The 16,230-nt window shown below is 60.5% G+C and overlaps 4 protein-coding genes across 4 annotated transcripts; 2 read left to right on the top strand and 2 right to left on the bottom strand.

The window, feature by feature from the left end:
- Positions 1–961: 961 nt before the first annotated feature.
- On the top strand, positions 962–3,650 carry BXZ73DRAFT_38946 (general substrate transporter; the record flags this gene model as incomplete). Its single annotated transcript, XM_048018283.1, has 16 exons — positions 962–1,037; positions 1,111–1,191; positions 1,244–1,303; positions 1,369–1,406; positions 1,476–1,617; positions 1,683–1,753; positions 1,813–1,867; positions 1,930–2,041; positions 2,094–2,351; positions 2,414–2,510; positions 2,565–2,661; positions 2,713–2,778; positions 2,835–2,956; positions 3,006–3,083; positions 3,144–3,213; positions 3,277–3,650. 16 exons carry the CDS (start codon positions 962–964, stop codon positions 3,648–3,650), a joined length of 1,797 nt encoding a protein of 598 aa, XP_047883436.1.
- Positions 3,651–3,852: 202 nt separating this feature from the next.
- Positions 3,853–6,602, bottom strand: BXZ73DRAFT_86917 (alpha amylase; the record flags this gene model as incomplete). The annotated part of the gene is made up of 16 exons (XM_048024345.1): positions 3,853–4,014; positions 4,074–4,125; positions 4,196–4,474; positions 4,648–4,736; positions 4,863–4,866; positions 4,919–5,061; positions 5,115–5,157; positions 5,203–5,270; positions 5,314–5,382; positions 5,438–5,500; positions 5,554–5,721; positions 5,793–5,951; positions 6,006–6,134; positions 6,191–6,220; positions 6,270–6,404; positions 6,468–6,602. The coding sequence occupies 16 exons, from the start codon at positions 6,600–6,602 to the stop codon at positions 3,853–3,855; spliced, it is 1,728 nt and encodes a 575-aa protein (XP_047883435.1).
- Positions 6,603–7,961: 1,359 nt separating this feature from the next.
- On the bottom strand, positions 7,962–9,661 carry BXZ73DRAFT_38418 (uncharacterized protein; the record flags this gene model as incomplete). Its single annotated transcript, XM_048018186.1, has 2 exons — positions 7,962–8,554; positions 8,614–9,661. 2 exons carry the CDS (start codon positions 9,659–9,661, stop codon positions 7,962–7,964), a joined length of 1,641 nt encoding a protein of 546 aa, XP_047883434.1.
- Positions 9,662–11,083: 1,422 nt separating this feature from the next.
- On the top strand, positions 11,084–13,207 carry BXZ73DRAFT_38991 (uncharacterized protein; the record flags this gene model as incomplete). The annotated part of the gene is made up of 8 exons (XM_048018293.1): positions 11,084–11,229; positions 11,283–11,435; positions 11,485–11,857; positions 11,918–12,047; positions 12,085–12,138; positions 12,191–12,371; positions 12,428–12,625; positions 12,676–13,207. 8 exons carry the CDS (start codon positions 11,084–11,086, stop codon positions 13,205–13,207), a joined length of 1,767 nt encoding a protein of 588 aa, XP_047883433.1.
- Between the last annotated feature and the right edge of the window lie 3,023 nt (positions 13,208–16,230).

Genomic DNA, 16,230 nt, shown 5'->3' with positions numbered 1-16,230 from the left:
TCTCACTAGCCCGTTGGGATCGCCGTTTGGCGGAAAGATGCGGGCCGTAGCCGACCGCCACGGGCGCTCACCCGGCCTGCCAACTTCCTGCTCTCTTCCTGCTCCCGCTCTCCTGAGTTCGCTTTCCTGGCAGCTCCTACGCGATCACTTGGCTTCTTGGGCAGTGTCATCGTAATGAATCGCTGGATACTCATACCGCAGGCGAAGGAGGACTAGAACACCGCGAAAGGGTCCGAAGACGTCAACTTAGCAACACGTCGCAGCAATGCCGACCAGCATCCTCCGAGGGGGCATGGATGCCAATTCGGGTCAAGCGTATATCCGACGGGTCCGCTGCTGTTCTTCCGAGCAAAAACGTGATCAGCTCTCGCGTGATCATAGAGCAAGACGGTCGCTTCGCCTTACAGCGCAAAAGCCCCGCTAGACCAAAATGTGGCCACCGCCATTGGAATCGCAGGCGACTCTCATGTCATGCACTCAATCATGGGATCTGACGGTTCGTAGTTTTTGCATAGCCCTGCCAGCAATCTTTAACGACTTGTTGACATCAGTCCATATATGGCTCTCAGGGTTACGCGCCACACGCGAGGTATTCCCGACGGTCTCGAGGTTCGTTAGTCCAGCCCCACCGCTCGCCTATCAGATGCGCTCTCTCGTGGACTGCGGCCAGCCGGCCTTTTTCCGCGTCTTGCACGCCCGTGATCCCCCGCATTACCCCAGACATCATCCCGATCTCTGCGCCGGTGCGGGGCTAACCTAGAAGCGGAATCCCAGCAGGCTTCGCGGTCGCACCTCTGAGCTTGTTTCGAAGGGTCGTAAAGCGGGCGATCGTCCGCGCGTTTGGTATATAGTCGATGCGCCTCCGCGCACCGCGGGAGATGGTCGTCTCCCCCTCTTCCCGTCCCGCCCCGCCGACATCAAGACCCCCGCCCTGCCGTCTGCCCCTCTTTGACCCGCGAGGATGACTGCATCTGACGATCCACCGGCATGGACTGTCGTCGACTTCATCCACCGGGGGCCATGGTGGAAGAACAGCAGTGCGTGCGCCACCTTCTAAATCATATACCTGGCGTTGAATTTGCTGCCCCGTCGCTTTGCTGCGCCTGCAAGGCATCCGCACCCTCAACCTTCTTCTTATCATCCCTCTCCTCACCGCCTCGATAAACGGGTTGGACTCATCTTTAGTGAACGGTACGTCTGCATATGCCAGGGTGACGGTCGCGTGCTCACGCAGCAAGGAAAGGTCTCCAAATATTGCCCGCATGGACTGATTACTTCAACCATCCCAACGGCAAGACACTGGGTACGTCCCGCGGCATCCCACGACGCAGAGTCCGAATCTCCGCAATCCTAACCCTCTGTCCACAGGACTCATTAGTGCGGCGCAGGTTATTGGCTCTATTCTCGTGAGTACGCGCAGTACCTCCGCGAGGTACTCCGTGTGACGTACGGCCTGAATGTAATGGCGTCACCAGGGCCTCCCGTTCACACCTTTCTCGGCGGATATCTTCGGACGGAGACCAACACTGTTCATAGGAGCCGTGATCATGCTCCTGGGCGTTGCTCTCCAAAGCGCGGCGTTCAGGATCGAGATGTTCATAGGCGCTCGGGTTCTAAGTGCGTTCCATTCCGCCCTCTATCTCCCGGTTCCTGAACCTCATGACCTGTCGTCGTCTGCACAGTCGGCTTCGGACTGACGTTCGCGCTCAACGCCGCGCCGCTGCTCATCACTGAACTCGCCTACCCCACCCAGGTGCGCTTCATCCCCGCGCCCGCCTCTGGCAGAGCCGCGATTGACGCGCACGAACACAGCGGGGCAAGCTCACCTCGATGTACAACGCTTCCTGGTACTTCGGCAGCATCGTCTGTGAGCGGCACCCCCAGCCCGTCAGCTGACCGCGCCAACTCACCGCCGCTTCCCATGCGCAGCCGCCTGGACGTGCTTCGGCGCGTACGAGGGCGCGGGCACGTCCCCGTGGTCGTGGCGCGTCCCGACGCTCGTCCAGGCCCTCGGCCCGGTCCTGCAGGTGTTCGTCGTCTGGTGCGTCGCCCACCCGTTCCCCGGTGCCCCTCGCGCTCACGGTGGCCGGCAGGATGGTGCCGGAATCCCCGCGCTTCCTCGTCGCGCGCGGACGGGAGAGCAAGGCGGCGGCGGTCCTCGCGCGCTACCACTCGCTCACCGGCGACGAGCGCGACCCGCTCATCCAGTTCGAAATGGCGCAGATCCGGCACGCGCTCAAGGTCGAGAAGGACGCGGCGCACAGCACGAGCTTCACCACGCTCTTCGCCACCCCGGGCAACCGGAAGCGGATGATGATCGTCGTCGCGCTCGCGGTGTTCTCGCAGTGGAGGTGCGTGGGCGAATGTTGGCGGTCTGATGGAGCTGTGCTAAGGAGGGGTCGTGCGCTTTTAGCGGCAACGGGCTAGTGTCGTATTACATCAACTTGGTGCTCGAAGGTGTGGGCATCACCGACGCGGGCACCAAGGCGGCGATCAACGGAGGGCTCCAGGTGAGTGCAACCTAATATGCGAAGTCTCTCAACTAACTGTGTCTACTCAAAAAGGTGTGGAATCTGATGGCTGCAATGTCAGGCGCCTTGTTGGTAGACAAACTTGGCCGAAGAACACTCTTTATCATCTCAAATGTTGGCATGTTGATTGGTACGCTCACTTTATCCCTGGTATCGACACATTCGTTCATGAACGGCGCAGATTTCGGATGTTGGACGCTCACCACCGCTCTTTTCAACTCTTTGGAGATCAAGGCTGCCGCCAAAGGTATGTAACGGGCTGAGACTTCGGTTCCATGATACTCATCTTATGCGCTCCTACAGCTACCATTCCTTTCATCTTTATCTTCTACTTCTTCTACGACATCGCCTACACACCTATGCTTGTTGCATATACCCTTGAGATCTTGCCATTCAGTATCCGCGCAAAAGGCTTTGCCGTCATGGTGAGTAAGTACCACGCTCGTGGTGTTTAAATTGACCAACCCTCCGTAGAACCTCGTTGTCTCTCTCACCCTCGCCTTCAACCAATTTGTTAACCCATGGGCGCTCGACGCGCTCGGATGGTACTACGTGAGTGCTCGCCCTCATGCTTCGTCCCTTCCCGTGCGTTGACCTCGCGGCTCCCTCCAGTACCTCGTCTACTGCGGCTGGCTCATCGTCGAGCTCGTCTTCATCGTCTGCTACATCATCGAAACAAAAGGTGCGCGCCCCCTCCCCCTTTGTCCCTTCACATGCACTGACCTCTCCCTCCTCCCCTCCTCAGGCCGCACGCTCGAAGAGACCGCCGCGCTCTTCGACGGCGAGCAGCAGCCGCACGAGCTCATGCAGACCGGTGGGGAGGCCGCGCACCTCTCGCGCGCCGCCGCCGCCGCCTCGCGCGGGCCCGGGATCTGGATCGAGCAAGAGAAGACGTCCGCGACGGACCCACACGACCTGCACGCCGCGTCCGCGCCCGCGGCGGGGCGGCGGCGCCTCGCGAGCATCAGCGTGAGCCGGTACTCCGCGGGCGGCGCGGACGAGGAGCCGCACACGCCGACGGTGTACGGGTACGGGTACGGGGACGTCGACGCGGGCGAGCTCGGGGACGCGGGCTCGCGGTCGGAGCACTCGCGGAGCAGGATCTGCGAGGCGATATGATGGATGCGCCGTGCGCTGGGCGGCGCCCACGCGTGGTGTGGCCCTGCTTGTTTTTATTGTTCGGTCTCGTAGTGTAGTGCTCCCCACCCACAGTCCTTAGCCGGTGTTATTTCTCCCTGTTGTCATCGCCCTCTGTCCGTCGATATTCGTAGCCTCCATTAGGATGTATCATTAGAAAACGTCTGGTATATGATCAGCACATCTACGCGCTCTCCGGCTCCTCCGGCAAGTCCTCTTCCCTGACCCACACCCGCAACCCGCCATGAGGACAGGTGAACGCGCCCCAGCCGTCGCCGTCGACCCGCACCATCTCGTCGTGCGAGGAGACAGGTGCATACGCTCGATACGTCGCGCCGGCGTTCGCCTGCTCTCGCCAGAGTCAGCTCTCGTCCACTCCAAACCTGCCGCCCACAAACCACTCACCGAGCCCACAGACACGCGTATCGTGTGCTTCTGCTCCCCTTCCGCTGCGGCCCTGTCCACAACGACGACGACGCACGCTGTGAGCGCGACGCTTCTCGTCACCAAGGAGCGAGCACACGTACCCGCTAGTCGCTCCTGCCGCTTCTGGCACCGCGGGCGCGTCGGCGTTGCTGATGAGCACGACGCAGCCCGGCCTGGCGCGCTTCCCCTGCCCGTCCGCGGGCGCGGGCGCGCCCGCGCGGACGAAGCCGACGCAGTTGCGCTCCGCGCGCAGGCAGTCGGTGCGCGCGCCGTAGGCGAAGAGCCGGCGCGCGGCGATGAGGCGCTTGACGCCTGCGGCGGTGTCCGGGTCGTAGCACTCGGGCTCCTTGTTCGGGTAGAGGTCGCCGTAGAAGACGCAGCTGTGCGTTTAGAAATGGAGTATACGGCCGTCGGCGGTCGCGGAGACGTGTCGGCACAGAAGGGTGGGTGGTTGCGTGCGGGCCGGTGGTGGTGGGAAGCGAGGTGGTCGCGTGGGCAGTTTGGGGAATAGAGGTGTGAGAGAGGCGGGTGCGGGACCGGAGAGGGTACTCACGGCTGGCCGGAGCCGTAGAGAAGAATGACTGCGTACGCCTGGAGCTTGAAATTGGGTCCGACCTGGGAAGCGTCAGATGATCCGGGGGGCTTTGGAGTGGATGCATGCCCCGGGGGAACCACGCACCCAGCTTTCCAGCGTTTGTCCGACTTGCTGCGGGGCAATTGAGTGTGAGCAGAGCATTCGGCGAAGCAGTGGAAGGAGTCGGAATTTACCGTGCTAGAATCACATGTGGTCAGCAGAGGGTAAACAGGTAAAGAGAGCGGCTTACTCGTGGTTGTCGACAAAGGTCACGGCGTCGTCTGGACGGAACTGGAGGACGCTGCCGTCAAGGAGGCGCCTTAGGTCGTACGCAGAGCCGGCCTTGCTGGCGTTGTGGAAGTTGTAGTGCAGCGGGACGTCGAAGAACGTGACCTGCACGCCCATCAGTGGGTTGCGGACGGGGGGATGACATCGTCATCGCTCACCAGCCCTTCGAAGACGCGGATGTACGGCTTGATCAACTCGAGGCTGCTCTCTGTCAGCGCAAATCAAGGGGACTCGTCGGACACTCACTCGCTTGACCAATATTCCGCGACTGAGAATAGGTCGTCGCGCCCGAGAGTTTGCCGGACATGCTTGATCTGCGGGGGGTCAGCACGGAAAGCGGACACAGGAATGACGTACAAAGCTAAGCAAGAATCGCCTGTCCATATGCTTTATGGCATCAAACCGGAAGCCTGCACCGCCAGTAGTCTGTCGCGTTCATCAGTTGAGTCGCTATCCCTCCGCTGCTTCTGTGGCCGATTACCTTGAGAACCCAGCTGCCCCACTCGAGAAGATCTTGACGTACGTCAGGATGCCTGTGGTCTATCTAAAATACTCGTGGTCAGTGTTACGTCGCCATTACCGACAGAGACGGCTTACGTCTATGCCTAGGAGATAGTCGTAGTTGCCGTTCTCGGAGTCAACCCATTTGGACCATCCCTTGTGTTTGTCGCTTGTGATACGGTAAACACCCTTCGTGCGTGTCCTGTGGTCCCAGTCGAGTCCCGTAAAATGCTCGTGCGTCCACTTCATGCTGCTGTACTGCGACTGTGTCAGGCGTACGAGAGTTGCATCGTGAGAAACTGCCCACCTTCTCTGCTCTACCGTCGAAGTCGAACGCGGTCCAGCCCTAGTATTAAATTAGCATGTGAATGCGATTCGTAGCAGCACGCGCGACTCGCCTCTATCTCCTTGGGCGGACCCAGGTCTACGAGGCGATTGTCAGGGTCAACCATGGTGGCCATGAACTTCTCCGGTCTATCCGCGCCAAGCTTGTGCTATGCAGGTGGAGAAGTCAGTACGTTTGTGCGTTTGTTCGTGTGATGGCTTACGTTGAGCACAGCGTCTACAAGGACATCGATCCCGTGAGCGCGCGCGGCAGCAACTGCGCGGACGAGTTCCTCCTTGGTGCCCCACCTGGTCGGGATTGTACTCTTCTGGTAGAACTCGCCGAGATCCCACTGAGATGTGCATGAGCACCTCAAGGGGTCATAATGGTCGAAAGAAGACTGCGCACCAGATCGTACGCGTCATAGCCCTGTCCTTGCTGTGATATTCCGTGAGCAACCCGCGTTGAGATGAAGAGCGTGACATGCCTTCCTCATCGCCTTGTTTGGAGGGGGCAGCCAGACCTGGGTGATGCCCATGGCCGCAAGAGTAGGCACTTCGGTCTCGAAATGCCTCCACCAGCTCATCTCTGGGTGGGTAGCCTCCCATGTAAAGAACTGCATCTGCTCAGACCGAACGTGTGTCAGCCCCGTGCGTCGTCATGCCGCCCACTCCCAAGTGCGCACCATCAGTGCATTGTCGCCATCGTCGCCCGCAGGCTTAAGACGCATGGTCGGTATCGCCGGAGGAGGGTATCGCCAGAAGGTGAGGAGCTCCCAGAGACGGACGAGGAAATCGGGAACTTGGCTGTCGACGGGCATGATGGGGCCGACGGGAGGGCGCCGTGGGCCGCTCGCGCTAAGTCGGGACGAGGTGACGATCCGTAGAAGCTCCAACCGGGATCTGTGCCTGTGCCAGCTCGTCGAGGGGGGTCGCCACCACCGCTGCGTTGCACTTGGCGACTCCTTCGTGTCGCGCGTAGGCGGAGCTGCTCCGGTCCGGTCATGTGCCGTCTCTTGCCGTGGCATCGGAGACCAAACTTTTCACACTCCGCGAACCCATATACTCTACGCGCCGTGGCAGTTTTTCTTCATCTATGGCCACCACGCTCCTCTGCCGTCCATGTCTGCGTTCCGCACGACGCTGGGCGGTGGTCCGGGGGCGCTCTTGAAGCTTTGTGGTAGGTTTCGACTGAAATGGCCTTCTTAATCACTCCGTTCACTTTGCATCCACGTCGAATGGAGTTTCATGCCTGGGCGACATCACCTCATGTATGTAGTACTGCCGATACCCTCTCGTAATGAAATCGCTGGCGAGAGTCAGGAGCACAAGAAGCGTGATGTCTATTATTGCCCTCGATGAACATGCTCTGTTGTGTTCCATCTGAACCACGACGTGTGGGTGGCACTGGGTGCACGTTGTGGTTGTGGCGGACTGGGGATGGTGTGCGAGATGGTGGAGCGGCCGGAGAAGATGAACGGGAAGCTTGAGGCCTCAAGGAGATAGAGGTGTCGCCCGAGGACGAGGAGGCGGCGGACGAGCCTGAGGAGTTTTGTGTGGGCGGGCCGCACGGGGACCTGGTCTGGCCAGCAGGCGGCAAACGGGCTTCGAGATTCGTCGTTGAAAATTTTGTCGAGCCCGCCTGCCACTTCACGCAAAATTACTAACTTTCTCTTAGAGATTGGTAGGTACAGAACCGGCTACATCTCCTAATCGTACAGATAGTGTACATTTCCTTCGATCTCATTTGCAGTCCCGTATCCGTGATCCAGGTAACACTATGTGTGCGGCATGGCGCAAAGAGCTAAGCATGTGGTAATGTGGGGGTTAGCAGGCAGGACGAACGAACGAACACAAACAACTGTGACACGTATGTACAGGGGATCCAGCGATACCGATATCATAGTGACAGCAATCTGAAGTCAAGAGCAGCGAGCGCACAGCACATGGACACACCATAAGAATACGCGTAACAGATCGTCGTCGGCATCTACTCAGAAGTTGGGAAGGGAGATCGTCCGGACCCTGACGCCCCCGGGCCTGGCGTTCGCGGCGGGGCGGTCCGTCTTCTTCGCCCTCAAGGGGTATTTGCGCGTGTCCGGTATACTCCGGCCGATGTCGGGCAGCCAATCGTCCACTCGGTCCGCGCCTGGGCTGCGACCAGAGTGGACGGCCGCGAGTCACCCACGCTCTATCACGTCCATCGCGGAGTCGAGGAAGACCTTCGGGAGGAGCAGCGTCCTGTTGTCGAAGGGATCCGCCTCCGCGCTGTTCTCCGCGTACAGGCTGTTCCTGGCGTCCCTCCGGGTGACACAGCGCAGCCCGAGCTCGGTCGTGCACAACACGTGTCCAACGTCGGGCGTCGCAGCTCCCCCGTGGCCGAGGTGGTGGTTGCTGGAGAACCCGACGTCCGCGATGACGGAGCCGTGGTCCTCGTCGTGCTCGCCTTCGCGCATCTTGTTGAGCATGCGTCCAGGCTCGAACGTCTGGCCGGCGTCGATGAGGAAGACTTCGAAGGTAGTGGACAAGATTTCTTCACGTGTGACGCGTGCGAGCTTGTACACCGCCTCTGCGATCCGGCGGAGCTGGGGCTGAAGCGCGGCGGAGGTGGTGATGGAGGCGCCGCTTGAGCCGCATATACTGAAGACAGCATTCGACCAGCGTTGCATCGTAGTGACTAGTTCTGAGATGGCATAGTCTTCCAGGCCCGGATACAGTGTACGGATCGCACGGTGGGTGAGGGCGCGCCAGCGCGAAGACGTTGCTTGCGGCTCTAGATCAAGAGAGGTGGCTCAATAAGGGGCAGCAGGGAGACGAAGCAAGACGACGCACCTGATGATTGCATGTGAGTTAGTACACGGGAGAGGAGAGCGTCCAGCTTGGAAGGGAAACCGATACAGAATAATGTTAGAGACCGAGCGCAGCAGGTCACGATGCTGGCTTGGAGAGCGAGTTGAACCAAAACGGGGTCTTGGGTATGATCGCGGAGGGCGAGGATGCGAGAAAATGCAGGGCCGAGCCAAGGGGTTGTGTTCTCTTGTTCGGAAGACATCGCCAAAGGAGCCTTACCGGCCGATCTTCTGACAAACGAACACGAGTCGGTCACGGCAGCGGCGAATTGGTTGATCTCGGCGTTGAGGTCGTCCACAGCCTGAATGATTTGCGCACCCGACCAGTTGTCCGTCTTTGTGAGGAAGACGTCCATGCTCCTCGCCCTCGCAAAATGCTCCGCCTCCACAGTCATCGATGAAACCAAGGGGATGGGGGGCAGGTCGTCCGACCGTCTTGACCTGCGCTTGCTCCTGCTCCGGTCGCGAGTTCTGTGGTGGCGGTCGCGATCGTCCGTAGTAGTCACGTACGATGACCTGTCCCTGCTCGTACTCCTGCTCTTCAAGCGGGCCTCCTCCCGCTCTGCAACGAGGTGATCGCGCTCGGCACGAAGAGCGTCAATCTCCCGGTCCTTCATCCGAAGGGTGTCCTGCATGTCGCGGAGAGTGCGCTCGAGCGCCTTGTAGCGCTCCGCGAGCTTCAGCATCTCCGCGTGGACATGTGTCCGAGCAGCCTCGCGTTGAGCCAGCACGGTATCGAGTGTGTGGGCGAGAGTGGAAGTGGTGGAGGGAGGGGTGCGAGCCGAAGGTGGCGGCGGCGCGGGAGGTTGGAGGCCCTGGCGGGAGGCGGAGTTGCGGCCGCGACGTTCGGCGGTGGCCAGCTTCAGGCGGAGGGCACTGCACTCGCGAGTAAGCTTGACGATGGGATCCGCAGGCGGGCCAAGCTCTGCAGGGTCTATGCGGATGCGAGGGCGGGTGGGATTGGCGATGTAGTCGTCCCGGAGGGAGTAGAACTCAACGGTGGTGTCTGAACGGGACTGGAGACGAATCATCGGGAGTAAGTGAGTGGAGGATGGGCCAGAAGCCGGGGAACTGGGACTTACGGGCGGGGCGCACGGTGAGAGGCTGGCTATATGCACAAGGATCGTGGTAGGCAGCAAACACGTTGGGTCGCGGCGGCCCCAGTTCGGACACGGAGTCACGGAGTCACGGATGCGTGCCGCGAGCGCCTCTCTGCTTCCCCGCATTCAATGATTCCGCAACCGTCTTCCTCTGCAGCTCAAGCCATGCGTATGCTCATGGCGGATGTGCTCTACCCTGCGGCCTTTGGTGCGGCACTTGCAGTCCTCAGGAACAAAGCAGGACCGATAGCTTGACGTCCAAGTCAACTTACATCACTTCGCGCAGTGCGTCCCATGAGGCAATTTGAGAGACGCACCAAACAGCGTCTTCTGAAGCAACGAGGAAGCTCTTACTCTGCCAGAAACCTGCACAGATTCGAACCAAGCGTATCCTATTCGTCCTAGATGTGCTGCGGCATAAGGAGTCGCCGAGTCCCGACTCGTGCTTCTTCGGAGGGCTCATCCCTGGCGGTTCTGCAGATAACAATAAAAGCGACGCGTCTTTTTAATTATCGCGAGAGTGCTGAAGCGGTGCTTGAAGCTTTGAAAAGGCGGTTGCGCAGGGTCACACTTACACCCGCCCACACTTCGTGGCCACCACCTCCCGTTTTCCATCCATACATCTACTGCAGTGCCCCTGGCATGTGGCTGGGCATCGTAGGGTGAATCATCGACATCGGACATCGATTGTCCTATTGGTGAGACAGGCTTGGGAACGTGCAAACCGAGGACGCGTGCTGCAGCACATGGAAAGACTGGGCACTAATTCTGCGTTCTCGAACCCGCGGCAGTGCTGCGGCAGCCATTCCGCAGGGCTTTCTTCGGAATCCGGATACGAGGACAGGTCCACTTCTCAATCCCCTGCTCAGCCTTCAGAATCGTGTGGAGCCCTGACGACCACAGAAAGCTCTCTTCTCACCTGGCGTGCGTGTTACGTGAACGTCCACCGGGATTCTTGCCGACCGCATGCACGCCCACAGTACAGGCTGGGCGAGCGCAGACCTACGCGAGATTGTCCCGATGACTCACAGCAGAGCGATCTTCATCTCCTGACGGAGCAGGGTACCCGTCTGAGCAGGTGGACGAGCCACAGTGACAAGGGCCGGAGTCGACGATGCATGCCACGAACAGCGTGTTGCTTATGTAAGGAGTATCGCACCATTGTCCGGGCACCTCCTGCCACTTTGGGATGCCGTATGCACGTTGCGGACGAAGATTCAGAACATGTGCTGCTTCTCCTCCCCTCCTCCGCAGGAGCGGCCATATAAGCTCCCACACGTCCCCGAGCCACCCTCTCTTTTATCTCCCCGCTTATATCCCTAATCCCTCACTGGCACGACCCCCCACGACCCCATGAAGTCGGCCACTGGCACCCGGAAGCCGTACATCGGCAACACTCGCTCCCTCGTTATCGCCCTCGACGTCGGCACGACATTCAGCGGTGTCTCGTATGCCATCCTCGAGCCTGGCGATGTTCCCAAGATCCACGGTGTAACCCGGTGAGCGCTCTTCACTCTCCCGGCCTTCACGCTCGTGGCTGAACACAATCAAGGTTCCCCGGTCAAGAACATGTCGCAGGCAACTCCAAGATTCCTTCTATAATGTATTATGACTCTAATGGCGAGATGCGAGCGGCCGGCGCGGAGGCGGAGGGTGCCTCGGCCATCGCACAGGCCGAGGACGAAGGCTGGAGCAAGGCCGAACTGTACGTCCCACTATCTGCACGCCGACGCGCTCACCAACGCTCGCGAAAGTTTTAAGCTCCGGCTGCGGCCCAAGACGATGAAGCTGAAGATGAACGGCATGCGCCTAGCACCTCTGCCCCATGGGAAGACCGCCGTCGATGTCTTCGGCGACTTCTTGTCCTATCTCTTCCGGTGTACGCGTTCCTTCATCATCGACACCCACGCGAACGGCGCCGGCCTCTGGCGTGCTGTTGAACCCGACATCCAGCTCGTCCTTTCTCACCCCAACGGCTGGGAGGGCGCGCAACAAGCGAAGATGCGCCGCGCCGCGGTCTACGGAGGACTCATCACCGACACGGATGAGGGTCGTGCGCGGATACGTTTCGTGACGGAGGGCGAGGCGAGTTTGCACGCCTGTGTACTCAATGGGCTCGCCGCGGACGTACTGTCGGTGAGCTCGATCACGATCGCTGCGGTGACGTTGTCGCTAACGTCGCGTTAGAACTCGTCCGGTCACGGGTTTATCGTCGCCGACGCTGGTGGAGGAACACTCGACATCAGCTCGTATGCTATCCGCGCAACTGCACCCCTTGTCATCGAGGAGATTGCCCCTCCAGACTGTGAGCGTTTGCGTTCATGGGCCCAGCAGTGTTCTAACCGACTATCCAGGTGTATTCGCTGGCTCCGTGTTTGTCAGTCGACGAGCGCGTGCGTTCTTTGAAGGTGAGCTCGTTATATGCGTGCTTGGAAGGACCCTCGTTGACTTGCCCTGCAGAAAAACTTCGGAACTCGAAGTACGGGACACCCGACTCTCTGGAGCACATCACCAAGCGATTCGACGAGACCACCAAACGCCTCTTCCGCGAGCAGAACACGCTACAATTCGTCCCTTTCGGCTCTCCTCTCGACAAGGATTTGAGCGCGGGCATTCGTAGCGGGCAGCTCAAGTTGACCGGGTGCGTACTTCGTCTTGCGCAGCTCAGGTACATATTAAAGCTTCGCCCCATGATAGTGCCGAGGTCGCCGCACTCTTCGAGCCTTCAATCGAGTCGGCGGTACTGTCGATAAAGTCTCAGATCGAAGCGTCGGGTGGAGCCGTCAAGTCTGTGTGGCTCGTGGGTGGTTTCGCCGCGAGCCCCTGGCTTTTCGCGCAGCTGCAAGAGCGTCTAACCCCTCAGCAAGTCACTGTGAGCCGACCTGACACTCAAACGTAGGTACTGCAACCAAATCTTTTGGCGCATACGTTGACCCAAAACGTAGGTCGAAAGCAGTCGCCGACGGGGCAATCGGCTTCTACTGTGATCATCATGTCAATGCCCGGATCTCGAAGTTCGTGTACGGTGTCGAGTTCTTGCGGGAGTACGACTCGAAAGACGAAGAGCATGTCTCTCGCAAGCACCGTCTCTTCGAAATGCCCTCCGGCCCGCGCTTGCTCCCCGACGCCTTCGATTGCATCCTCGCTCGTGGGGTCAAGGTTAAGGAGTCCAACGTCTTCAGCCGCAAGTACTGCACGGAGGTCACCAGTCTCAACACACTCTCCGTCTTCGAAGTCGAGATTTGGTGCTACCGTGGCAACGACGACATCCCCAAATGGATCCATCGGTCCTCCGACGACTTCTCCACGCTGTGCTACGTCCGCGCAGACCTGTCCCCGTTGTCGGGAAGTGCGCAGGCGAAGCAGAGCCGTAGCGGGAAGCAGTACTGGACGATTGTGTTCAGCATCGAGATCCACTTCGGTCTAACAGAGTTCAAGGCACGCATCAAGTGGGTCGACAACGGCAAGACGAAGTAGTAAGTGCAAGTTGGTCCTTACTCACAGTTTACGCTAATCGGCTTTTGCAGTGGTCCTGCCTCTATCGTGTACAATGAGGGTGGCCACCGTGCAGAAGAGGACGAGCCCGACAGCTCTCCGGAAGACAACGCCTCTGTTCTCTCCACGCCATCGGACCGTGTTGGACCGTCGCGCTCCGTCTCTCAGCCGCAGACACGCGACAACAGCAGGCGCCCCTCTGCCTACGCCTCCCCCCGAGTTGCGCCCCCACCTCTCGAGTCCCCCGTCGCTTCTCGTGGCTTGGAAGCGGAGCGTTCACGGACGGGCTCTGCTTCGTCGTCGAGTCACTCAAAGTCCCGTTCGCGCGACCTCCAGATGTCCGGTGGACCGACACCCCGTTCAGGCCCGCCTGTTCCCGAGCCCATGCGCTCCGGAGACCGCTCCGTCAACATCTCTGGCCGCTCCGCCGAGTCTGGTCGTAGCGGCACCACACATCTCGGGGAGCAGCTTAACGCTATCTGGGGATCAGCGCCCAGCGTGTCGTCCCCGCTCGCGGAGCAGCCGCCTTTCAATGCGTTCTCGGCTCATCCGTCCCACGCACCGTCGCAATCCTACTCGCACGCGCCGTCGCACCGCGAGACGAAGCCCCACACACCCAAGATGCCATCTCCGCCTCAGCAACTATCCGTCCCGCAGACACCGGGGATCTATGGAATTCCCCCAACGGCTTCGAGCATGCAGACTCCCATCATCACTCCTCCACCTCTTGCCCCTCATGAGCCGCCGGTGCCCCGTCCGCCATCAGTTGTCTCGTATGCGACGGTGACTCCGTCGGGGCCTCCCGCTCCTCTCCCCGCCCTCGTCGAGTCCGCTCCGGAGCCAGAACTGGAGCCAGAGCCAGAACCGGCCCCGGTTCCTGTGACGCCCTCTCGTGCGGCGTCGACGGCCTCCAAGATCCCTACAGCTTCCAAGCCCCCAACGCCAGCCCGGGGCTCCAAGGCCGCGACTCCCGCCTGGGGCTCTAAGGCTGCTTCAAAGGTTGGCACCGCCGCAGGGTCCAAGCTCCCGACGCCTGCGACGTCCAAAGCCGCCACCCCGAAGGGACGTTCGAAGGCTGCGACTCCGCGCGCCATGACGCCTCCACTCGAGCCCGAGGAGGCTCCCGTCGAAGAGCCCCCGGCCGCGGTGTTCGAACACGAGCACGCGGCCCCGCCGCCGCCTGCTTCCGCTCTCTTCGGCGACTTCGGTGCTGTAAGTACATTCTCATTGTGAGATGCCTTTGAAGACTAACACTCTTCTCGCGCCCTCCGCAGGGCGGTCCTCCTGGCGGCTTCAACGAAGACCCCATGCCGGGCGAGTTGCCTGCCTTCGGCGAAACCCCTGCAGCCCCCGTCGGCGCCATGTCACCCATGGCAGACCTTTGGCAAACCCCCGTCCTCGAGACCGAGAACGCGGCCCAAACAAGTCAGGGTCTCTTTTCCGACTTCCTCTCCGGGCCGACGTGGCAGAACCCCGCGGCTGCGAACAGCACGGCCAGCTTCGGGTTCAGCAACGCGGCCGCGCCCCCTGCCGCGGCCCCCACGCCCTCTCCGGGGGCTCCCGCTGCGCCCGCACAAAACGGGACGGGTGGCAGCCGCTGGGGCAGACTCGGTTGGGGTGGTTGGAGCGGAGGCGGAGGCGGCAACGACGCCGCAGGCGAGGAGGAGCAGCGCAGGCAGGAAGAGGAACAGCGCAGGCAAGAGGAGGAACAGCGCAGGCAGGAGGAGCAGCAGCACAGGCAGGAGGAGGCCGCGGAGCAGGACCGCCAGCGCATCATAGCCGAGGAAGCTGAGAAGAAGCGCCAGGACGACGAGGCCGCCGCTGCTACCGCTGCCGCCGCCCATCAGGCCGCCGAGCTGGTCGAGGAGGATGACGCTTGGGGAGTGTCAGCGAGGAAGAAAGGGCCAGCGAAGAAGTTGACGAAGAAGCAGCAACGCGAGGAGGACGCGCGCAAGGCTCAAGAGGAGGCGGACCGCGCTGCCCAAGAGGTGGTCGACGCTGACCACGCCGCTGCGCAGGCAGGCCTCGCGGACGCTGCGGCGCCGGCCGATTGGGCCAACGGCGAGGTTGCGGACGCGAACGCGCATGCTGCGAATGCTTTGTTCGGCGGCGGCTTCAGCTTCGGCGGCGGTTTCGATGGCGGCCCGCTCGGTGGTGGTACAACGCAACATCAGTTCGGTGAGGGCGAAGCGTATGGGACCGATGCCGAGGACAAATTTGAGGAAGCCAGGGACCAGCAGACTGACAATGAGGAGGGCAAGAACGCGAACGAGGATCCGGACGCGGCCGATGCTGTGAAGAAGGCGGCTGAGGTGTCGATGGAGGAGGAGTGGGGTCTTCCGGTCAAGACCAAGAAGAAGAAGGGCACTGCCGCTTCCGCCGCCATGTCGGGTGCTGCGTCTGAGGCCGACACCGGTGCTGGCGGCAAGGGCAAGAAGGGCGGCAAGAAGGGCGGCAAGAAGTAAACCCGCAGGCGGACACGCATTCGGTTAGTGATATGTTCTGTGTCTTGTTGTACGACGATGGGGCCGTCGAGCGCGCGATCTACGATCTTCTACGATTAGTTGCTGTATCTCTTGGGAGGCCGGATCTTTCTTGCATTTTGTATACCTAGAATGTATGCTTTCGTTGGTGCTGTGCTATCGTTATGCGCTCATGTCATAGATATCAGGTTGATTCTGTGGTTGCTGCTAGATGCACTGTCTTGAATGCATTCTGTGTACCATGTTCTGCTTGATTCCCTTGTGCCGCGCACAATCCTGGAATATTTGCATGCACCCAGTCTACCGCAGCGCTTGTGGGCGTATAAGTCACATGACTTCGACGCGTTGAGTGACCCGACTGGCGCCTTTCCTCCTTGCATCTCATCCTCATGTACTCGTGAGTGCATAATCCTGCGTCCCCTTTGTCCCCCGCCCCTCTATCTTCCGGCGGCACCCTCTCTCTTGGTTTACACCTGTGCACGGGCCCCACCTCACAATCCTCCTTTTTGCAACTCTCACCTG

The sequence above is a fragment of the Epithele typhae genome (assembly GCF_022376455.1).
Source record: "Epithele typhae strain CBS 203.58 chromosome Unknown BXZ73scaffold_2, whole genome shotgun sequence".
In the NCBI taxonomy this organism is placed as follows: domain Eukaryota; kingdom Fungi; phylum Basidiomycota; class Agaricomycetes; order Polyporales; family Epitheliaceae; genus Epithele; species Epithele typhae.
The sequence above is the reverse complement of the archived record's forward strand: the minus strand, read 5'-3'. Positions and strand labels throughout refer to the sequence as shown.